Source organism: Scyliorhinus canicula, chromosome 7 (genome assembly GCF_902713615.1).
Source record: "Scyliorhinus canicula chromosome 7, sScyCan1.1, whole genome shotgun sequence".
Taxonomy (NCBI): domain Eukaryota; kingdom Metazoa; phylum Chordata; class Chondrichthyes; order Carcharhiniformes; family Scyliorhinidae; genus Scyliorhinus; species Scyliorhinus canicula.
The window spans coordinates 180,580,939-180,605,429 of record NC_052152.1 but is presented as its reverse complement, the minus strand read 5'-3'; the positions used below and the strand labels follow the sequence as shown (position 1 = coordinate 180,605,429).

Genomic DNA, 24,491 nt, shown 5'->3' with positions numbered 1-24,491 from the left:
ATTGCTTATTGTCACAAGTAGGCTTCAATGAAGTTACTGTGAAAAGCCCCTAGTCGCCACATTCCAGCGCCTGTTCGGGGAGGCGGTACAGGAATTGAACCCATGCTGCTGGCCTTGTTTTGCCTTACAAGCCAGCTGTTTAGCCCACTGTGCTAAACTAATTTGCTTTAACTTTTGTTCTTATTCAGGCCCCTATGGTTTTGTGCGGAGAAAGAAAATGGCAATGCGCCCATTCCAACTGGGCTGGTTTAGCACAGTGGGCTAAATAGCTGGCTTTTAAAGCAGACCAAGGCAGGCCAGCAGTGCGGGTTCAATTCCCGTACCAGCCTCGCCAAATAGGCGGCGGAATGTGGCGACTAGGGGCTTTTCACAGTAACTTCATTTGAAGCCTACTTGTCACAATCAGCGATTTTCATTTCATTTCAACAGAAAAGCAGATGAAGTGTAAAACTAGGATAACATAGAACATAGAACAGTACAGCACAGAACAGGCCCTTCAGCCCTCGATGTTGTGGTATTTTAAAACAGATTTATATGCTCACTCAACTTTGTCAAGTCACTGTATGAGGCACTGTCAGATAGGTCTGCCGTTACCATTTTGGTAAAGCATTCCATATTCTAATATGTAATAAAATATCTGCTTTCTTCATGCTTCCAAGAATAAACCTGAAGCTTATGTGTTTAGGTTAGAGAAAAATTAAACATCCAATACACTTTCTGAATAGTTTCTATTTAAATCAAATTTAATAAAGTATTTAGGAGCAGTCAAATACATGTAGATTCAATCAGCCTAACACCAAAAGTTTAGCAAACACTTAAAAAAAGAGTACTGAAAAACAAATGTATAATCACCTGTTGAGCTAGCTCTGCAACTTGTGCATCTCCGTTTCCCACTGTTGCAGGTCTTTTAGCTGTACCAGACACGGGTTTTGGAGCAGAAACTTTTTGCGTTGGATGAACTTTTTGAGTAACTGCAATATTAATATCCACAATCACAATTAAAACTACTATATTGTTACTAAAACAGTACTGACAATAGACAATTTCTTGCTTCTCAATAGTTGAAAGGTTTGAGTCTACAGATACCAAATAGCAGGTTATGTTTGGTCTTAGTCATGTTAATAAATGAAGTGCCACTATCATATATTTTCTTTAGAAGTTTGCAGCTTAGATTACTTGCTGTTGCGTTGATGTGGAGATGGACGTACAGCATATGAAAGAGTGAAATTTCAAGAGTTTTTCTGCAAGTACATGTCTCAGACAGCTCGCACACACTGATCATCCATGAGGTTGTGTGGTTTCCTCCCCACCACTACTACCATCGCCAGCCAATCAATTGCTTCATTATCTAGACCGAAGAGTCATTTTAGCTGAACTGCAAGCTTTAGTACCTCATTTTAGTGGCCATCATTTAACGACTAGAACCTGAACAACCCCACTCTTGCAGTTAATAGAAACAGGCATGAAATCCCACTTTCTATTGGCAAAATAATTTTGATGAGGAGTGGTGAACACAATGAAGGCAAACATTACGTGTTAATAAGTGGAGAAACAGTGCACAAAAAGTAACCTTACCTCCAACTAATAAACCAAAAAAAGTGCAACCAGTGAATGGGAGGTGAGTTTAGAGAACAACAAAATACACCTGCAATTCAGGCTCATCACTTTCACTATACCTACCAAGAAGATGATTCCCAATTTTTCCAGATCATCTTCATGTTATGATTGATTGGAAAGCATAATGGTGGCACAAATGTAGACATTAAGTTCGAGGTCGATATGACTGGATAATCACAGTCCCTACAGTGCAAGAGGCCATTCACCCCATAGAGTCTGCATCAACCCTCAAAAGTTCACCCCCTACCTAGGACCATTCCTCTGCCCTATCCTGTAATCCCACCTAACCATTAGATACTGAGGGACAATTTAGCATGGTCAATCCACCTAAATCTACATATTTTTGGACTATGGGAGAAAACCCATGCTGACACAGGGAGAATGTGCAAACTCCACAGAGAGTCACCCAAGGCTGGAATCGAACTTGGGTCCCTGGTGCTGTGAGGCAGCAGTGCACTGTGCCACCCATGCTTTGATACCAATAATAGTTTCAGGATATAGTGGAACATTAATTATCCATGCTTTTAAAGAGTTAGATTTCATTGGAAATGTAATCTAATTTGTGTATTGTTCCCCAGAGCATTAAATCCCCAGTAGCAACCCTACATGAGCTTATGCTGTGAACATCAGTAAAGGAAAGAGTGTTGGTGCGTTCTTTGGCCTGCAACGCTAAGGCGTGTGTGTGTGTGTGTGTGTGTGTGTGTGTGTGTGTGGGTGGGTGTGGGGGGTTCTGCACACTATTTTTTATTACTGCACAAATAAATGCCAATTCCATAAAGCAGTCAAACTCTGCAGTACCTAGTCTTTTCAAGGCCAGTCTTTCTGCTCTCCACACATATTCCAATAATTATTCTATGTTAAATAATTTCTACTTTTCTACCATCACTGCACAGTTAAATACTTGTCCCAACAGTCCTTTCCAATTTAATGAGTCAAATTGTCACTTTTTTAACTCCTCAAATTGCTGGCACTATTTGGGGTCTATCAGTTTTTATTTTAAGATGGAGTGGAGGGGAGGATTCCCTCTATTCGATGGTTAATTGGGGTTCCACTATAATTATGCTTTAGTGTTCAGCCTGGATAATTGCTGCACAGTGTTCCTATTTTTTCCCCCTCCCCATCCACCCAAAAAAGGTGCAAATAAGCTTCCACCTGCTGCACTAAATAACTTGCCAGGCAAGTTTCCTAAACACAAGACATGTGCTGAATTCCACGTTTACTTTCAACACCACAGGGCATACATGAAACAAATGCAAATACTTGTTTTCTGTAAGTACTAAAAGATTGTACCAATATTTGGTCTTGTTACATTTGCTACAAAGAATGTTGATTTCAGAGTCTTCCTCTCTGGCGCTGCAGTATTTAGACTGTCATCTGTAATTTATAGAGCAGATAATTATCCAATACGAATAGCAAGGTGGCCCACAAATCTACGGCATATTAAAAATATGCCAGCAAATGTCAAGTTTCTCAATTTTTTGGCACAAGGGAATGGGAACCCAGTTTTTAAATATGCCGGCCAAAATCTGGCATTAAGCACAAACAACAGGAACTTTCTCCCATACAATGAAACACCTCCAAGAGAAATATTTTGTAATAAGACCTGTTTGTGGAGTTTAATCACATTTAAAAGAGTTACTCATTTTTAAATCTTGAAAATCTAAATAGTGTGCATGAAAACTGCAAGTAAATGTGAAAACACAGCAGGGCTAAAAAATTGAACTTTAGACAGGAATTATATTAATAAAAAGGCAAGAAGTACAATAGATTGCAACAGGATGCTTAAAGGAAGTTCATCTCAGACTCAATTATTTTTTTTAATATACAAGAATCAAAACTCCTCAGACAATTGAAATATTTAAATTCAGATGGAGGTACATAGTCATTTGTATTTGAAATTACTCCTATATATCCCTTTTCCTTTATTATGGAACTTGTATCCCCATATAATATAAGCAACAGGGATTTCACACAAGAACACAAGAAATTTTGATTTAACATAAATTTTAAATCTATACATGATTTCATGCCACTCAAGTCATAAACACGTGTCTCCCATTGCAATTGGTTTTCTCTCTTTCACTAAAGATTTTGGAACCAGCAACAAAAACCAATCCATAAAACCACAAGGATAAATTCTATTTGCATGTAGTTTGTGACATCTAGTGGCAAAGCACACAACCTTCAGCAAGTTACCACAATTACAACCTTGCTTTACTGAACCAAAAGAATAGGACCATCAACAAATTCTACTCAACACTGATGAATTCGATACATTTTAAAGATCTTACAACTTATGTTGAACTACAAATTGTTGAACTACAAGTTTCTCACAAGTGTTAAATATGCTAACATTTGAAAGCTTGCAGAGTTCAAGATGCCAGAGTACAACTGCGAAAATAATACATCTTGCTAAACATTACAACTTGCTTCATTAACAGTCAAAACATCCCAGGACACTAAAGGAGGTGCATTACCTACACAACTAAACACTCAGCTACATATAGAGATTCTGGATAGATGACAAACTTGATCAAAGAACTGGGTTTAAGGACTGTTTTAAAGAAGAAAAACTAGGGAGGTAGAGAGAGTTGGGAAGGAAAATTATAGAGCTTGGCCAAGGTGGAGCAAAGACAATTGGGGTGCTCTACACTCCAGAATTGATGTAGAGGGACCAGAGCTGGGGGAGGTTACAGGTCACCAAAAAAAATGAAAAAGATGAGGATTATTAAAAGTGAGATGTTTTTGGATCATGGATTGATATAGGTTTTATAGCATAAGATTGATGGGTGAACAGAACTTAGTGAGAGTTAGGGTACAGATCGAAGAGATTTGGATGAATTAATTCTTTTTAATGTAAAGTGACTTTGGTGGAGGGAAAAATAGGCTACCAGTTAAATCATGTATGTGATCATCAAGACTGCAGAATGGAAAGGTCAGTCATGCCTTAAAGTTTCAACCATGTATGTGGATTTATTATTAAAGCTTAAATGCTTTGTTGTAACTTCAGGTCATGGACCTTTAATGCTTAGTAGCTTAATAGTCACCAATGTAAAATAAATGTTGCAATTTATGTTCTTTCCAAAACAGTCAATAATCCTAACCACTTAGCTAGCAGTGCCAATAACACATTAAATCCAAACCCTTTTATGTATGCAGCACAATGCCAGCTCCTTGCTTCTGAATCACAAGGTTCAAGGGCTTGAGCATATCAAGGCTATCACTCCAGTGAGTTATGTGAAAGTGCTGCACTGTAGAAGGAGTCGTCTTTTAGATGGCATATTAAACTGAGGCATCATCTACCTGCTCGGGTGGATCTCATTGCATTATTTTGAAGAGGAGCAGTGGAGTCATTGCCAGTGTTCTTAGCCAATATTTATCCTTCAATCAACATCATAAAAACAGATTAGCTGGTCATCATCACATTGCTGTGTGTGAATTATGTCTTTTCTCCATTACAACAGCAACTGCACTTCAAACGTCAAGTGCTTTGAGACAACCGAGGTGGTTGTGCAGGGGAGATTTTTCCATGCCCTCTGCAGCATGTTTTTCGGTGGTGATGATCCCGCTGCTGTCAATGAGATTTCCCATTGAATCCACTCCACATCACCGGGAAACCAGTGATAGGGGTTTGCTGTCGCCAGGACCGGAAGATCCTGCTGGCGGTAACAGTTGGAAAATCTTCCCCCCCGTGGTTTTCAGCTTACTCAAGCCTGTTAAAGAAGGTGGGGATTTTGCTCTAAATTCGCTTTCTGGTGTCATTGCATTGACCTCACCAACTTTTTTGAGGGTTTAGAGCTGTGCAGGCTTTTCCACACAGGGAGTATGCTTGATTCTTAATGACGTACAATGTTTCAAGACTTACTGTAGTATCATCTTTTAGTATCTTTTCTAGCTGGCTTTTAACATTTAACCTGTCCTCCCTGGATTTTTGACCTTGGGGAGTTGAATAGAGGGCACCATGTCCTTTATTCAGCCACAAAACTCAGCCAGTTAGCACAAAGATTCCAGCAAACCAAATTCAAGCTAGACACAGGAACTTTTGGAGTTTCGTAGGAGACTATTCCTTTATTCATCACCTGCCTGGCAAGCACATCACCTGCTATGCTCCCAATAGTATGCAAAGTACTAACTTGATCTTTGTTCTTAATAGTTACAAGATGGGCAACACGGTTGCACAGTGGATAGCACTGTGGCTTCAAAGCACCAGAGTCCCAGATTCGATTCCCCACTGGGTCACTGTCTGTGCGGAGTCTGCACATTCTCCCCGTGTCTGCATGGGTTTCATCCGGTTTCCTCCCACAGTCCAAAGACGTGCAGGTTAGGTGGATTGTCCATTCTAATTTGCCCTTAGTATCCAAAAAGGTTAGATGGGGTTGTCGGGCTACGGGGATAGGGTGGAAGTGAGGGCTTAAGTGGGTCTGTGCAGACTCGATGGGCCAAATTGCCTACTTGTGCACTGCATGTTCTATGTGTGTCATTGCAGTACCAGGCAAGAAGTTTTTGCCAATTTTGCTATGTCTGCGACCATCATTATTTTGAAAGGATTCTGGTGGGAGAGAGGTAATAAGCATTGCACACTTGGATATGAGGTTTTCTTTTCCTGCACTGCCTATCCGGTCAGTTCCTGGGTAGACATCATTACTAAGTGGTCTCCGATGTGGAAATAAGTTGGCCTCTAAGTCCTTCACCCACTGAGCTGCTTTTCCCACCATTTTCTACCATTCTGCAGTGGATGTTGCGGCTGCCTCTATTAACAGTGGGTTTTTGCCCTAGAATCCATTAGCTTCTTGGTCTATAAGACAATCAGTTTCAAACTCATGGTCGAGACCCGCAGGTGGGTTGCGGGTGAGCAATTGGTCGTGACATTCCCGATCGCCGGAAAAAGTTGCCAATGGCTGCGACCAGCTTTTTAAAATGTCGGCTGGGATCCACTTTCAAGAACGACGGCCGTTGTGCACATGTGTGCCACCTCAGCGGATATAGCAATGCGCAGGCCTGGAGCCCAGTGGGCAGACCTCCTCCTCCTGATGTCAGTGCGCTGTCCAGGACCACATAAAAAAAAAATATGCAATCTTACCACCAGAAGTGGCAGCAGAGAGCAGGTCATGCGTCCCATACACTGATGTCACATGCTCTGCGTGCAAAATCACAAAGGAGAGATTCCTCCATTTTGTAGCTGCCAGCAAGCAAGCAACAGGACTTGAAAATGGACTGTTTCAAAATAAGGACAGAGGGCTAGAGACACAAATGGGCCAGGATCTCACAACTAAATCTCCTGCAGAGAGCTGCTGAGGAGAATCTACGTCAGAACAAACAGTATTGGCGGGAGCTGCTCACAGCAGGACAAAGCCGTGCTGGAATGAGCTAATGTGTGAACAACCCATTAAGATGAAACTAAAATCAGGAATAAAGCAGTATAAATATGCTATCTTGAGGCGTGGCGTTATTAATTCACAGAATCAAAGAATTCCTACAGAGCAGAAGGAGACCATACGGCCCATCAAGTCTGCACCGACCCTTCAAAAGACCACCTTACCTAGGGCCAATCCTCTAACCTATTCCTGTGAACCCCCCACCAGGGCTAATTAAGCATGGTCAATCCACCAAACCTGCACATCTTTGGACTGTGGGAGCAACCCGGAGCACCGGAGGAAAATCTCAGAGACACCGAGAAATTGCAAACCCCTCACAGTCACCGGAGGTTGGAATCGACCCGGGTTCCTAGTTCTGAGAGGTCGCAGTTCTAATCGCTGTGCCAATGCAAATCAGAATGCAAAGCCCATGTGTGTTATATGCAGGGGTACTGGCAAATGAAAGTTTAAAATGCTCAAAACATCAAAGGCATTTGAAGACTAAGGACAACAAGTTCTATGGCAAACCTCTTGATTTTTTTCAAAGGATGCAACAATAAACTTAAACATCAGCTGAAGTCCTCAGCAGAAATGTAACATTAAATGACAAAGCAAGTGAGATCGTGAGGACCAAACTAGCTCACCTGTCACATTAAAAGGTAAGCAAAACTGGTGGGTCACGAAGGTCAGCCAGCTGGTAAAAGCGGGTCCCGGGGAAAAAGATTTGTAAAACATTGTGCTATATAAATGTACTTTTTATTAAAAGACCGAGAAGCCCAGAGAAATGGCTCTGTACAGCAAACCTCTTGGAAGTTTCAATTCTCCATCCCAATTTCAAAAAGTCAAACTTAATTACCCAAAGGAAAATAGTACCATAATTGTGAAAGTGTGTTCAATTGAAACAGAAGCTATGACAATTAAATCAGCAAAGTATCTAATGGAATATGGACAGAAATCTGAGTGTTTACCAACCAATGTAAACAACCTGCATATAAATAGAGAGAGGAATAACCAGGTAGAGAGAGAAATCCGAATTGTTACTTTCTGTACTCTATGGCTTGATAACCTTTGATTAATAAAGAAAGTCTGTTCAGTACTCTCAACAATATTATTAAATGCTTAAGCTCATCACCAGAACTAGAGGGAAGTAGGTTGAATTAATAATACTGCTGATAGGCAGTATATGCATGGATACAAAAAGGTATCCATCTGCTAACTTCTTTGTGGGGCAGCAGTTCGTCTGTTCAGCATCACCCAGATGGCATGATTAAACCTAAACAGTGGAATGGAATATCAAGGAAGAAAACTGATGGCCTAATACACTGACATACCAGGATGACACTTGCAAACTGATGCAATGAGATTTTCAGTCATTCTGTGAAAATAAGATGCAGATCACGAGTGTGAACACTCATCAACTTCAAATTGAACCAAAGATAGCACACACTCTAAGGTCTTCTCATGCAAAACACTGACAGATTTGAAGGGTTTGTTTTTTTGGTAAATGCCTGTGTAGAATCACTTAAATACTGCAGAGAAAATTATCAGTTTATTGTGCCTGTGCTGGCTCTTTGAAAGCCATCCAACTAGAAACACTCCCCTGTACGATTTACCCCTTCAATTCCCAATTCCCTTTTTTATTCAATCTGCATTCAACACACTTCGGGATAGTGCAAACCCTGGTCATAACTCATCGCAATTGTTTTTTTTTTGTTAATTACATTAAATGAAACCAGATTTCTCAATTCCGAGTCAGTTGAGGGCTGAATAAAGTACTGTGCATTTTCATTGGAGATGCATCCATTAAGAGACTTGCCTTGCATAAATATTTTCAAGGCCTTAAACACCACAAATAAAGAGATTCCACAGCTTCAAGGGGTCTGTCATACTTTAGCTGCAACAAGACTGAAATGCACTTAATTCAGGCTTTGCACAATCTCAGGCTTTGTGATTTGATTTGATTTATTATTGTCACATGTATTAGTATACAGTGAAAAGTATTGTTTCTTGCATGCTGTACAAACAATGCATACCGTGCATAGGGAAGGAAGGAGAGACTGCAGAATATAATGTTACAGCTATAGCAAGGTGTAGAGAAAAGATTAACTTAATACGAGGTAGGTCCATTCAAACGTCTGATGGCGGTAGGACTCAAGAAGCTGTTCTTGAATCAGTTGGTACGTGACCTCAAACTTTGGTATCTTTTTCCTGACGGAAGGAGGTGGAGGAGTATTTCCTGGGTGTGTGGGGTCCTTAATTATACTGACTGCCTTTCTGAGGCATCGGGAATTATGGATAGAGACAATGGATGGGAGGCTGGTTTGCGTGATGGACTGGGCTACATTCACGACCTTTTGTAGTTCCCAGCAGTCTTGGGCAGAACAGGCTCCATACCAAGCTGTGATACAACCAGAAATAATGCTTTCTATGGTGCATCTGTAGAAGTTGGTGAGGGTCGTAGCTGACATTCCAAATTTCCTTAGTCTTCTGAGAAAGTGGGCTTTCTTAACTATAGCGTCGGCATGGGGGGACCAAGACAGGCTGTTGGTGATCTGTACACCTAAAAACTTGAAGCTCTCGACCCTTTCTACTTCGTTCCCATTAATGTGGACATGGGCATGTTCTTTGCCACGCTTCCTGAAGTCGATGACAATCTCCTTCGTTTTGTTGACATTGAGGGAGAGATTATTGTCGTCGCACCAGTTTTTCTATCTCATTTCTGTATTCTGTCTCGTCATTGTTTGAAATCCGACCCACTATGGTGGTGTCATCAGCAAATTTGGAGGGGAATTTGGCCACACAGTCATAGGTGTATAAGTATAGTAGGGGGCTGAGGACACAGCCTTGTGGGGCACCAGTGTTGAGGATGATCGTGGAGGAGTTGTTGCTGCCTATCTTTACTGATTGTGGTCTGTGGGTTAGAAAGTTCAGGATCCAGTCGCAGAGGGAGGAGCCAAGGCCAAGGAGTTTGGAGATGAATTTCGTAGGAATGATGGTATTGAGCTGTAGTCGATAAATAGGAGTCTGACATAGTCTTTGTTATCTAGGTGTTCCAGGATAGTATGCAGGGCCATGGCGATGGCGTCTGCTGTGGACCTGTTGCAGCGGTGGGCGAACTGTAGTGGATCAAGGCAATCCGGAAGGCTGGAGTTGATTCGTGCCATGACTAACCTTTCGAAGCACTTCATTATAATGGATGTTAGAGCCACTGGACGATAGTCATTAAGGCATTCTGCTTGACTTTTTTTTGGTGCAGGGATGATAGTTGTCTTCTTGAAGCAGATAGGGACCTCAGATTGTTGTATGGAGAGGTTGAAGATGTCTGCGAATACCCCCGCCAGCTGATCCGCGCAAGACCCGAGTGCTCGTCCGGGTAGCCCATCCGGGCCAGTGACTTTCTGTGGGTTGACCTTCGAGAAGGCTGCTCTGACGTCTGCAGTGGTGATCTCAAGTTAATCCGCGGCTTCTGGGGTGGAGGGCTCGCTCTCGCTGACCTCTTGCTCAAAGCGGGCATAGAATGCGTTGAGCTCATCAAGGAGGGGTGCCTTGGAGCCGACGATTTTACATGCCTTCATCTTGTAGCCCGTTATGTCTTGCAGACCTTGCTATAGTCGGCGGGGATCTATATGGCAAGCCTGGGACTCGAGTTTGGTCCGGTACTGCCTTTTGGCATCTTTGATGGATTTCTTTCGATCATATCTGGCTTTCTTGTAAAGGTCAGGGTCACCTGACTTGAACGCCTCAGACCTAGACTTCAGCAAGCAGTGGATATCCCTGTTCATCCAGGGTTTCCAGTTGGGAAACACGCTGATTTGCTTCTTTGGCACACAGTCTTCTACACACTTACTAATGAAGTCAGTTACTGTAGTGGCGTACCCGTTCAGGCTGGTCGCAGAGTTTTTAAATACTGACCAGTCCACTGACTCGAAGCAGTCCCGTAGGAGGTCATCTAATTCCTCAGACCAACAAAGCACAGCTTTCTTTGACGGATTCTCCCGCTTCAGTTTTGCTGATAAGCTGGGAGCAGGAGCACAGCCTTGTGGTCAGATTAGCCAAAGTGTGGGCGAGCGATAGAGTGGTAGGCATGTTTGATATTTGTGTAGCAGTGGTCCAGGATGTTTGGGCCTCTGGTGGAACAGATGACGTGTTGGCGATAACTTGGTAGTACGCTCTTAAGCTTGGCCTGATTGAAGTCCCTAGCTACAATGAACAAGGCCTCAGGATGTTTCGTTTCAAGGCTACTTGTGGTGGTGAATATTTCGTCCAGTGCGATTTTCACGTTCTGCAGAAAAACACTGGAGAATTTAATCAAGGCAATGCAGGTCTCGCCTATCAGCTGGAAAGAGACCGGTGTTGCCACCTTTGGGCAAGGTACACTGTACTAATTTCAGTTCAGACACTTAAGGCCACCTTTGGGCCTTCTCTAAGATTAAGGACCCTGTATTCGGAAATCCCACCCCAAAGAAATGCTGGTGCAAGCAGCACCATTGTAAGTAGTGGCAATTTACAATAATACACACACCATAGACCCAGCATAACTGAGGATACCTAGGCCAAAGGTGAGTGAGGCAGGGCAGGGATGGGATCAGAGGCATGGGCACAGTGGTGATTCTCAGGGGTCCTCCACCTTTCTGATGCCTGGTCCCTCGATGAGGCATGGAGTGCCTTTGAACAAAGGGCCACAGCCACCACCCCACATCCCCCGAGGAGTGCAACAAGGGTTTGCTGTTTAGGCTTCCCACATAGACTCTGTCTCCTGTTGTTGGTTGAACAACAGTGGTGGCAGCCTGGGGCTCTTAAGAGGGCATTAATTGCCCACTTAAAGGGCCTTGATTAGCATTGGGTGTGCAGACGTTCATGAACCTTCTGCACCAGACTTAATTGGGCAAAGTGAGCGGCATCCCCAGCTAGCACCCTCCCCCTCACCTCCAAACTTGCCACTGGGATTAGGGGTGCAGGGAGTGTGGGCATTAAATTCCACTGTGGCACACATTATGCATTGGCAACAAATATTTCAGCGATGCAAATACAGGTGTCGATGCAACTGGAGAGTTAGAAGGCACAGAGATTATATTATCACCTACTTTTCCCTCTGTACAAAAGTTGAATAAGTAAACAGGACAACGCTCTCGAACGAGGCGCAAAATGTACAATTTGTCAATGTACTCTGTTGATTTTTCTTTTGTCTACTATGTACTGTCTACGTTCCCTTGGCTGCAGAAAAATACTTTTCACGGTACTTTGGTACATGTGACAATAAATATCAATCAATAATTACAGACAAGAATGAATATAATTTGGAGTCTTCCCTTTTTAGGAGTTACTTTAACCAAAAGAAACCTTAGAAGTGGCATGAGCAAGACAGCTAACAAAATCAGAACCAAACATTTAAATGCTGTGGAACTGCAGGAAATGACCCGAAATGCACATACTCAGTCAATTGGTTGCAAGGAAAGACAGCTTATATATTTTTAATACAAATATAAAGCCCACAGCCAGGCACAGAAAACAAAATGCATGCTCATACCAATTACCCTTCAAACTTCATTAGAATTAAATCTGTTTTTAGTACTTTTGTCAACCAAAATCAAATCTGTAAACCAAGTACTTTTGTACCCAGATGAATTTTGAATAAATATGCAACACATTTACAGTTACTAAAAATATTGAGTTGCAATACCTGTGGTTCCTGTACCGAGTGCTTTCTTAGGTTTATTAAAACTTTGGTCACTGTGATTGGGTGGTGGACCTGCATCCTGACCTTGCCGGGCAAATATGGGATCATAATCTTTACCATCATAGTTTGCATCAAAGAATTTCTTGAACCATTGAACAAACTCAAAATTGTCTTGAAATTTCCCTTTTACTAGTTTATCAACAGGGATTATCTGAAAAAGAGAAAATTAAACAAATATTTTCTTAGGCAGAGTGGGATCAATGAGTCTGTTCAGATCAGAAGGCGTGAGTGAAATTCACTAGTGCCTAGTCTTTGAAGTAAACTAGTAAAGTCTAGCTTTCACAAGGCTTAAACAACTTCAATTCTTATAAGCACAATGAATACAAAAAAATCATTAATGAAGGAACTATTAGGAGTGGTGACGAAAAGCAGCGAGTATTGAGAAAAATCTTAAAGGAAGAAGGAGATGGAAAAGTTTGGTGAGATAATTTCAGAGCTGAGGCAGCAAAAAGCACAATGGCCAATGCTGCTACGAACGGAGGGAGGATTTGGACCATTCCAGAGTTCGAGGACCAGAGAATTTTAAAGGGAATTATAGAGCTGGAATAAATTACACAGATGCCAACCAAGGAAGAAATCGAATTTTTAAAAGTCCTAATTTTAAATTGGTGGGTTGGGAACCAATGTAGACCCGGAAAAACAGAAATAATGAGTGAGCAGGTCTTGGGATTGGAAAGGATACTTGCATTGAGCTGAAACTGAGTGAAAATTAGAAAAGTCAAATATGAAGGTGAAAACTGCAAGTGTAAGCATTTCAGCAGATGATGAGTTGGGGCAGATGTGGAGACAGGGATGTTAGAAATGGAAGTAGCCAGTCCTTATGTTTGTGAGAATAGGCAGTGAAGTTCAACTCAGTATGCTTTAAAAAAAAATAAATTTAGAGTACCCAATTAATTTTTTCCAATTAAGGGGCAATTTAGCGTGGTCAATCCACCTACCCTGAACATGTTTTGGGTTGTGGGGGCAAAACGCAGGCAAACACGGGGCGAATGTGTAAACTCCACACGGACTGTGACCCAGAGCCGGGATCGAACCTGGGACCTCGGCGCCATGAGGCAGCCATGCTAACCACTGTGCCACCATGCTGCCCTTTCAGCTCAGTACGCTGAGAACACAAGTAATTCAATTCAGCTCAAGACCAGGGCAGGACATCAAATCAATAACAAAACTAGATGATGGCCTTGGGTCTTCCCAATTGGTGTCTGGGTGTAATTACATCTAAATCAAGACTTACAGGCAGTCTGGAGGTGAAGGGTCACTGGAGGGGTTGGAGAGGGAATGAGGAAGAACGCAGTTGAAAATACAAAATTGCACTGGAATGCTGTTTTGCGTCTGTTAGCTGTGAAACCAAAATCTACCAACTTTTGTTCAGAAGACATTTATGAAACTTTGTTAATTATTGCAACAAAATAAATATACTGAACTAGTTTCTGTGCATCCAGTAGAGCAGTGCTCATGCGCTACCTTTATGATGGCAATATAACCTATCACAAGATGACCATACAACTGGACAGCAAGCATTTATTGCTGATAACTTACTTTATCGACCGCCATTTTCTTGAAGGCTGCTTGTAGAAGCTTGAAATTGTGAATATATTCATGTTCCAGTTTGGCTTGAAATTTCACTTTCTTCAGTCCAACAGAAGTGGGGAAAAGCATGTCCATAAACTGACAATATGCTGTACCTTTAAAACAGAAATTTATTTTACAATCTAGGTTGCCATACATTCCGAGTGCCCCACTGTTAAATTATCTGTTTTCATACTTGCTTAAAAACCATTTAATTTTCAGATGCGTTACCATTTGATCAATTACAAAAGAAACAGAAATGAGGTAATAGGTTATTTGGGCAAAACTCTAGCTACCAATGAAAGATTAATTATAGTCGTAGAATCCTTCCATGTCAAGATCTCTCTACAATTGATGGAACTTGAACGTTTAATATGCAACCTTTAGGTTTTCATGCAGCTTTTTCTGTGCTGCCAATCCCAATATCTCCTGTCCACTGAGGATTTGATTCTATTCTGTACTACTAGCCTATGGAACGCAGTGCTTCAAATTGATATGTGCCATATACGAGCTTTAACAGAGTGCTGGCAATTAATTATTAAAGAATGACAGAACTCTTTTGACCGGGTTGTTCAACTGTGCTCAGAAGCAGGAATTCTGGAAGACTTTTAACCCTCCTCCAGTCAGCCACAGTAATCTCGCCACCACCACTGCGATTAAATCTGGAACATTCCCTCTCTTTATGGATAAATTCCAGAAGGTGTGCAACCGTCGAGGTCCACGTCTTCCAGATGTGCTGCTTTAAGTATAACCTTTCCATCAATGAAGGGATAAACCTTTGTGTTTGCCATTAGTGAACCAATAGATTCAGAAATCTGATCTTCTGACTTTCCACCTGACTTTTGTCCTGAAGGTATCAAAGTCACGAGTTCTTTCAAAAAGGTCATTCTTCCCCTCCTTAACCCAGTCAACCAAAGAGCACAATTGCAGCACTCCCTGCTACTGCACTCAGTGAGTTACCCAACTGAACAGGAAATAAATTAGAGACTTGCACTTTTGCACAATTCAGCTGCTCACTGACCAGGAACAGCATTAATGGAAGTGTTGTATTTCCCTTTTCAATACAAATGCAAAGTTATAGAATCATAGAATTTACAGTCAGGAGGAGTCCCATCGTGTCTGCACCGGCTCTTGGAAAGAGCACCCTACCCAAGCCCACACCTCCACCCTATCCCCATAACCTAGTAACCCCACCCAACACTAAGGGCAATTTTGGACACTAAGGGTAATTTAGCACGGCCAATCCACCTAACCTGTACATCTTTGGACTGTGGGAGGAAACCGGAGCACCCAGAGGAAACCCACGCACACACGATGAGAACATGCAGACTCCACACAAACAGTGACCCAAGCCGGGAATCGAACCTGGGACCCTGGAGCTGTGAAGCAATTGTGCTAACTACTATGCTACCTTGCTGCCCCAATGTAGAGGAGAGAACAAAGTGGAAAGATACACAGGCTTTAAATGTTCAGCTGAAATTTTCATAAAAATTCGGTTAGCGATGGTTCACTGGAAGTGCTCTTGTCTCACAGGTCAGGAGGTTGTGGGTTCAATCCCACCTGTGACTTGAACACACAATTGTTTCTGGCAGTCCAGTCCAATATCAAATGGGTGCTACCCAAGAGACGCAGTCTGTCATGTTGGGAATTTGGGAAATTAACAAGGTTAACAGTGAACTTGAGATGAAAACAAAATAATATAAGTAACAAAATTAGCAGATGTCTAGAGGAATAATGAGAAGCGATCTGTCCAGTAACAAGATTAATAGGCGTCCAGAGACATAGAGATGCAAATGGGCACCAGAAACATTGTTTATCAGAGTTTAGTGGGTCTATACAAATGATGCCTTTCTTCTAAAGGCAAGGGATTTAAGAGATGTAAACAGCCGAATCCAAAGGGTCAGATATCAAAGAGACTGAACAGCATAACTGCTAGCACCCTCATTGGGAAGGCGGCTAGTTCTCCATCCACCAGTCAAGCAAGCCAGTTCCATCTGTGATCCGAGCCACGGAGACTGTTCCATCTAACGTTTAGAGCCACGGCAGGTTGCAGATATTGTCCTCTAAAAGAAGGTTTGTGCCTTCGCTGATGCAGGAAGCGATGCTTTTCCAGGCTTGGACACCTATGCGGTATTTTGTAGTAATTATTTCCTGGATTTGACCTATATAGAATTACTAAAATTGGATGTTACTTGGGAAAAAAGGTGTCTCAGTGAGTTCAGGAAATGTGGTTATATTTTGAGAAGAGATAGTAACATCAGATAAAATGGCGTTTATAGTTCGTAATGTATATTAGTTAAGTGTCATGTGTTTTTTTTCTTTTACTTTAATAAAGTTTTTAAAAATCATTTACACAACTGGTCTGATCCTCACCGAGATGTACATTGCTACTCACATTATTCTAAATAAATATAGGCCACTAACAACCAGTGTTTCAAGTTATTCTTCAGGATTTTGAGACACAGGTAACATCTATGGGGATCTTAATGGTCATATGAGGTGTCAAAACCAAGACCCCGTTTGATTTTCAGGAAGCTGCAAAAAAAATTTTTTTTAAATCCCATACCTCTGTCATGAAAACATTTGGGGTAGTCACCCCAATGGCCCGGCCAAAATGGAACCAACATTATTGATAAATATTATCTGGCCATTAACACATAGACGTGCACATATTAGGGGCTGGACAACAGTGACTATACTTAAAAATGTACATAATTGACTGGAAAGTGCGTCAGGATGTTCTAGGTTCATGAAAAGCGCTATATAAATGAAAGTCTCTTTTTCCACCCGTTTCATTTTCTACATTTCAGGAGGGAATATAATTATGCAAGGTGCCAAAGCTGAAATAGGACTAAAATTCTACATTTTGCTCACGTTGAATTGGGAGATATCCTGAAGAGAATCCTACCAGTCAATAGGACAATTTCCTCGGTGGGAGCTCGCATTCAGTCCTTTGTAGATTTGGGGAGATGGGCCGGAGAAGGAGTGTCCGTCGCCCGATCTCCCACGGAGAATTGGGATGAATTCCCGGCCAAATTAGAGAACATGCTTTCACAATCTCGATTTGAAGGCTGGGCATTTAAAGTTCGATTGAGCACAATGTATCTGCTCTTCGAGACAGAGGTCGGTTGAAGCGTCCAATCACTGGTCTTAAGTTGTCTCACCCTCTGTTTGTCGAGAAGGGTTGGGAGGTGGCCAGACGTGACGGGACTTCACCACCCGCTAGGGCCCAGGTTTCTGTTTACCAGGGCTTCGGGCTGACGACATGGCAGATGTGCACAGGCTTCAGAGAACTCTGATCCTGGATGTTGCTCAATGTTTCTGTCGTGGCTTTGACCGTTTTGTGGACGGTGATGTTATCCTGCAGTTCATCATTAATCCTGAACTTTGTTCCCTCGTGATTATATTCCTGATTTTGTGTTATTGCAATTTATCCTATCAAGGGAGTATGATATGTGAGCACAGAAGCGTTTGTCACCTGTTATCCTGTGAAAACAATCAGGGTGGTGGAGTATTTAACTTTATTAAAAAAAATATGCTGTCATCCTTTCTTTTACACCGAAGGAGTACATCTTTTGGTACCCTTCACCTTATTTATAGATAACATGAGTAGCACCACAGCAGGGTGGTGGGTCAGTGGTTTGGGGTAGAGGTAGTTGGTTTCTTATAAATCCTCATTGTGGGCGAGGAAAACCCTTGTGAAATCCATGGGTGTCAAGTTTTTCTTTTGTACTTTGGTTAATCTGAAATTAAGGAATCCTTGCTCGTCTCTTACAAAGGTGGCAGACAGATCATGTATCCTGGAAAATACTTTTTTTTCCCACCTGTTGTTGGCACCTTTGGCAGTGTTGGGAGTGGGAGGAAATATGTACTGGTGCATACCCAGGCATGGTCAGTTAATCCTTGGATATCCAACCTTTCTTGGGTTGGTCCTATATATTAACCTGGCTGCGCAGGTATTGACAGTGGTTACTTGATTAATTGGCTCATGGAATGTACAGTGGGGATATCATCAAATCGTTAGGGTCTCTTTGATGAGTGAAAATCGGTGGATCTCGTTGATAAGACCATAAGAAATAGGGACAGTAGGTCGTTCGTCCCCCCATATGTTTCAATGAGATCACCTCTCATTCTTCTAAATTCCAATGAGTAGAGTTCCAATAATCTTTGCTCACAATCTTGCATCTCTCCATACTGGGAATCATCTGAGTGAATCGACTCAGAAACACCTCCAATGAAATCATATCTTTCCTTAAACAAGGGGCAAAACTTCGCAGTATTCCAGAGGTATGCAATATTCAGGAAGGAGAGAAAGAAAAGAGAGATGGCATAGCATTGCTGGTTACAGAGGAAATCCACGCAATAGTAAGGAAGGACATTCGCCTGGATGATGTGGAATCTGAATGGTAGAGCTGCAGAAGGTCAAAAAACACGAGTGGGAGTTGTGTACATACCACCAAATAGTAATTGTGAGGTTGGGGATGGCATCAAACAGGAAATTAGAGATGCGTGCAGTAAGGGTACAGCAGTTATTATGGGTGGCTTCAATTTGCATATTGATTGGGCTAATGTAACTGGTAGCAATGCGATGGAGGAGGATTTCCAGGAATTTATAAGGGATGGTTTTCTCGGCCAATATGTCGAGGAACCAACTGGAGAGCAGGCCATCCGAGACTGGGTATTGTACAATGAGAAAGGATCAATTAGCAAAGTGGTGCAAGATCCTTTAGGGAATAGTGACCATAATATGGTAGAATTCTTCATTAAGATGGAGAGTGACAGAGTTAAATCTGAGACTAGAGTCCTGAACTTAAAGAAAGCTAACTTTGATGGTATGAGACATACATTGGCTAGGTAAGCTGGCAAGAGATACTTAAGGGGCTGACAGTGGATAGGTAATGGCAGACATTTAAAGAACATATGAACTTTAACAATTGTATACCCCTGTCTGGCGCAAGAGTAAGGCAGGGAAAGAGATAACAGCAAATTACTGTGGGTGCTGGTATCTGAAACAAAAAGAGAAAATGCTGGAATATCTCAGCAGGTCTGGCAGCATCTGTAAAGAGAGAAAGAGCTAATGTTGAGTCCAGGTGACACCTTGTCAAAGCAATTATTGCTTTTCCAGGCAACTGGAAAACTGCATACCCGAGGTGGTGGCAGAGGATCAGATAGGCTTTGTTAAGGGTAGGCAGCTAGGCTTTGTTAAGGGTAGGCAGCTAATGTCAAACATCAGGCATCTGCTAAAAGCATTAATAACCCTATCCGAGAACATCAGAGGTGATATCTCCCTGAGCGCAGAAAAGGCCTTCGATAGAGTGGAGTGGAAATACTTTATAAGAGGTACTGGAGCGGTTCGGCTTGGAGCAGGGGTCACAGCAATGGCAAAACCATTGTATAGTGCTCCCTTGGTAAGCTTGCGGATCAACACCCCCAGCTCTAAATGCTTCCAACTGCCCAGAGGCACGAGGCAGGGATGCCTCGCTGCTATTCACCCTGGCGGTTGAACCATTGGCAATCATACCCAGAGCCGCGAGAAACTGGAAGGGGATCTGGAGGGGAGACAAGAGAGCACAAAGTTTCACTCAACGCAGATGACCTGCTCCTCTACGTCGCAGACTCACAAAGCAGCATGGAAGGTATCATGGTGCTCTTGAAAGAGTTTGGAACCTTCTTGGGTTACAAATTCAACCTGAGCAAAAGTGGAATCTTGCTAGTGAACCTGTAAGGGAGAAGGGCAGAGCTGGAGGGACTGCCATTTAAACAAGCCAAAAACAAATCCTGCTACCTGGGGATCCAAATTGCCCATGACTGGGCACGGATCCACAAATATAATCAGGAAGTAAAAAAGGACCTGCAGAGGTGGGACACATTCCCACTCTCTGTGCGGGAAGGGTGCAGATGATCAAGATGAACGTGCTGCCCATGTTCCTCTTCCTGTTTAGATCTATACCAATCTACATCCCCAAGGCCTTCTTTAACACAGTAGAAAAAATGATTATGCCATTTGTGTTTGCGTGGGGGAGGGTTGGTGAAGAGGAAAACCCAAGGATCCCCTAAAAAAACCTAAAAACTACCACTGAGCAGCCACAGTGGAACAAGTGAGGGGATGGGTAAAGGTTCCAGAAGCTGAATGGATAAAAGTGGAGGAGAATTCCTGCACAGGGAAAGCCCTCCGGGCCTTGGCCACAGCAGCCCACCGGCCAAGCATCCCACAAGCCCAATGGTGGTAGCCATGCTCTGAACATGGAACCAACTAAGACAACACTTCCCGTCTGACTGAAAAGTTCACTATGGCCCCCATTTGCAACAATCACAGACTTGCATCAGCCAAAATGGACGCCACCTTCAAAAGTTGGAGACAAGACAGGGGGCATCAACAGTTAGTGACTTCTACATGGACAACAGACTGACAATGCCAGAATAACTGACAGAAAAGTTCCAACTGGCCAGGGGGAACGAGATACAACATGCAAACAAGGACATACTCATGAGCGCGACAAACCCTACTAGAGGAACTGCCAGATGCGGGAAACTTAGGAAGGGTAACCTGCGGAGATCTGTACGGGCGACTGTTGGGAAAAGCACGCTCCCCACTCGACCGGTTAGAGAAAAACAGGACGAAGAGCTAGGGATCGAAATAGGGTGGGGACTCTGGAGCGAAGCACTGAACAGAGTCGACTCCACCTCCACATGTGCAAGCCTAATGCAGCTGAAGTGGTACACAGAGCACACTTATCCAGAACCTGAGTGAGCAGGTTCTTCCCGGAGGTGGAGCACAAATGCAAACGGTACCAGGGAGCCCGGCCAACCACACTCACATGTTCTGGGCATGCCTCAGACTTGTCAGGTTCTGGATAGCCTTCTTTGAGGCAATGTCGAAGGTTGTGGGGGTGAGGGTGGAGCCATACCCAAAAGTGGAAGTTTCAGGGTATTGGACCAGCCAGAACGTTTTATGGGGAGTGGGGCCAACGCCCTAGCCTTTGCCAAGCTAATCGCCCGCCGAAGAATCCTGCTCGGCTAGCGATCAGCAGCACCACCCAAAGCTGCAGACTGGCTAGCGACCTGTTTGAATTCCTCCAACTGGAGAAAATCAAATTCAACATCTGTAGATAGGAAGAGGATCCACAAGATGTGGAAACCATTCACCAACCTGTTCCAGGGCCTGTTTGTAGTCAACAGCCAATAGAGCAACGGTGAGGGAGGGGGCTCACAGAGGGACCACAAACAGCAAGAGAAAGGGAGGTGGAGGGGAGAAAATGAGGCGGCGCATAGGCCGACAACCCCCCCCCCCCCCCCCCCCCCCCCCCCACAACTCCCAGATCATTGTTTTAAGCACAGGCAGTCGAAGAGGGATAACCTACCAGGATGTAATATGGGTATCGCCATACAAACCTATGTACGACAATGGAAACCAATACAGAAAATATATAAGACAAGGGGGGGGGGGGGGGGGGGGGGGGGGGGGTTGAAGGCTGCCTACAATACGGGGCTTTTATTAACTGTAATGCGTTTGTGCAGACTTGTGTATTACTATTTTAGTTGTAAGAATTCTAACAAAAACAGCTTTAAAAAAATTGATTCCAACTTTTTTCCAACAATAGACGTTAGGCTAAATCAGCCCAGTTACCCGCTTTTTGCTTCCCTCCTTTTTTGAATAGGGGTGTCTCATTGGCAGCTTTACAATCCTCAGGTACTTCACCAGAATACAAGGATTTTTCGAAAATTACAGCCAATGCATCCACTAACTCTTGTGGCTACTTCTTTTAGGATTCTAGGTGCAAACCATCAGGGCCAGGGGACCTATCTGCCTTTAGCCCCATTAGTTTGTCCAATACTACTTCTGTAGTGACGGTATTTAATTGCCCCTCTGTATTCTTTAGTATAAAGACTGATGCAAAGTATCTGTTTAGCTCATCTGCCGTTTCCTTGTTCCCCATAACTAAAAGTGACCCATGTTCACTTTGACCGACATACTGCCCTGGAGTCCAGTTTGCAGCCACAGAAACACCTCTCTATTCCCTTTACAGTTGAATCCTGTAGGGGGTGGCATGGTGGCGCAGTGGTTAGCACTGCTGCCTACAGCACTGAGGATGCAGGTTCGATCCTGGCCTCAGGTCACTGTCCGTGTGGAGTTTGCACATTCTCCCAGTGTCTGCTGGGTTTCACCCTCACAACCCAAAGATGTGGTTAGGTGGATTGGCCATGCTAAATTGTCCCTTAAATTGGAAATTTATTTTTAAAAACAATTGAATCCTCCAACTATTGCATTCACACCTGTTGTACTTCTCCCCTGTGCAGCAGGGCCAACCATGGTGCAACAAATTTGGTTATTGCTGCTTGCCCCGAGAGGCCATTCCACTCAACTGTATCCAAAGCGGTATATGTGTTTTGCAGGGAAATGGCCACAGGAAATTCCTCCGCTGCCTGCCTAGTCCTCTTGCTCTGCCTGGTGGTCATCCATTCCCCCCTTTCTGTTGAGTCTGAGCCTGCCTTGTGACCACCTCTCCACACATGCTTTCCACCTCGCTTCTGCTGTGATCTTTCAGGAGCTGCAACTGGAGACGCTCCCTGCACATAGGCTGGCCCTAGCACTGGAAATGTTCCTGGATTCCCACATTGAGCACACTACAGCTTGGAGCTCTCCTGCTATGGAATACCCCTTTAATTTAAACCTTTAGAAGATGCTTAATATCAGATAACAGCAATTATTCCAGGACTCTTCTTTCCTGGTCTTCATCACTGCAGAATATAGCTCTTACAAACTGTAAGCGATAAAGTTAATACTTACCTGACTGGACCAATCTGCTCGCTCTCATGAGGTTTTGCTGTTCTGTTCCTGGTATCCCTTTTGCAAAAGCGCACATTGCTAGACCATGTCAAGTGTCTATTGACTAATCCTGGTGTTCCTCTCTCTTTGGGGTTTCCTTTCTTTATCCAGGTAGGTGAGGTGCTGATACAGACTCCGATTTGTTATATTTAATTCTGGAGGTTTTTCCTTATTTTGTTGGTAGGCAGAGAATTGCATCTCCCAGAGATATCCTATTGATGGGTGTCTTGACGGGCCTTCTTATCCTTGCCGTTGGGGTTTCCTTGGTAGAAAATAATTTAATGGTCTTGTCTCAACGGTGCCTATGATTTGGCTGGAGAGGAGTAAGGTCTGCTATGCTGTAAGAATCCTTGGCTTACTGACTCCTGTATGTAAGAGTGTGCACTGCTGATGCACAGTATCCTGTTGTTCCCCCTTTTTTGGAGTGTCCTTTCATCGGTTAGAGGTCTTGGGATGCTGTGATAAGTCCCAATTGGCTGGCATATTTTACCCCACAAGGGATCCTGTACACAACGTGTAGCTGTTTTTGTTGCCGAGGAGGGCATGCTCTATGGTGCCACGTGCTCATGGCTTTATCCTCTTATCCCGAGGTCCCCCTTCTGGTATCCTTTCCGTTTCCATTTGAAAGGAGACACTGACTACAATGACTAATAATTTGAAACATTTGTATGAGTATTTGCTGGTGTTTTCTGTATGTATATGTGGAATAATGATTACTCTGTACTGCGGATTTGTTGCATCATGATAAAATGCAAAATTGGAAACCTTTTAATAAAAATATTCTTTAAAGTACAATTCTGGAATTTCATAAGGGATAAAGAGTGAGACTAGGAAATGAGGCGTAACGGTAAGAAAAGAAAAAAAGTGGAAAAAAGAATTGCCTTGCATTAACATAGTGCCTTTAAGATATCCCAAAAGAGATCCACATCCATGTGAATATTGTTGGAATGCAGTTACTTTGTGATGTGGGGAAAATCAACAGCTAATTTGTGTACATCCGAAAACAGCAATTAAATAAATGACCAAATCAACTATTTTAACTGTTGGTTGAAGGATGCAAGTTGGCCAGAACACAAGAGAACTTCCATGATCCGCTTGAATACTACTATACCATCTTTTTGGCTACCCAAAGGTCAGACCAGGGTTCAATTAAATGTCTAATCTGAAAGACAGCACGTTAGACAGTGCAGCACTTCCTCAGTACTGCACTAAAATGCCAGCCTTAATTGTGTGCTCAAGTCTCTAGAGTAGTGTTGAATTCATGATCCACTGACTCAGATGAGAATGCCATCACTGAGCTAAGGCTGTCCTGGGGAGGGATGAATTTATTTTTAGGTGGGAGCAAACACAGAAAGATCAATATAATTGTAGAGGACAAGTAATTTTT

At 43.0% G+C, this 24,491-nt stretch overlaps 1 protein-coding gene across 5 annotated transcripts in view; it reads right to left on the bottom strand.

Annotated features, from left to right (window-relative positions):
- Positions 1–24,491, bottom strand: part of LOC119969598 (microtubule-associated protein RP/EB family member 1-like) — an 80,354-nt gene that overhangs the window by 18,192 nt on the left and 37,671 nt on the right. For 4 of the 5 annotated variants that reach the window (XM_038803421.1, XM_038803422.1, XM_038803423.1 and 1 more), the window contains exons 3-6: positions 14,248–14,393; positions 12,652–12,859; positions 2,908–2,991; positions 853–971 (exon numbers count right to left, since the gene is read on the bottom strand). In XM_038803421.1, coding sequence (XP_038659349.1) covers positions 853–971; positions 2,908–2,991; positions 12,652–12,859; positions 14,248–14,393 — 557 coding nt within the window. The remainder of the gene's footprint in view (positions 1–852; positions 972–2,907; positions 2,992–12,651; positions 12,860–14,247; positions 14,394–24,491) is intronic. The other variant, XM_038803425.1, reaches the window with a different exon arrangement.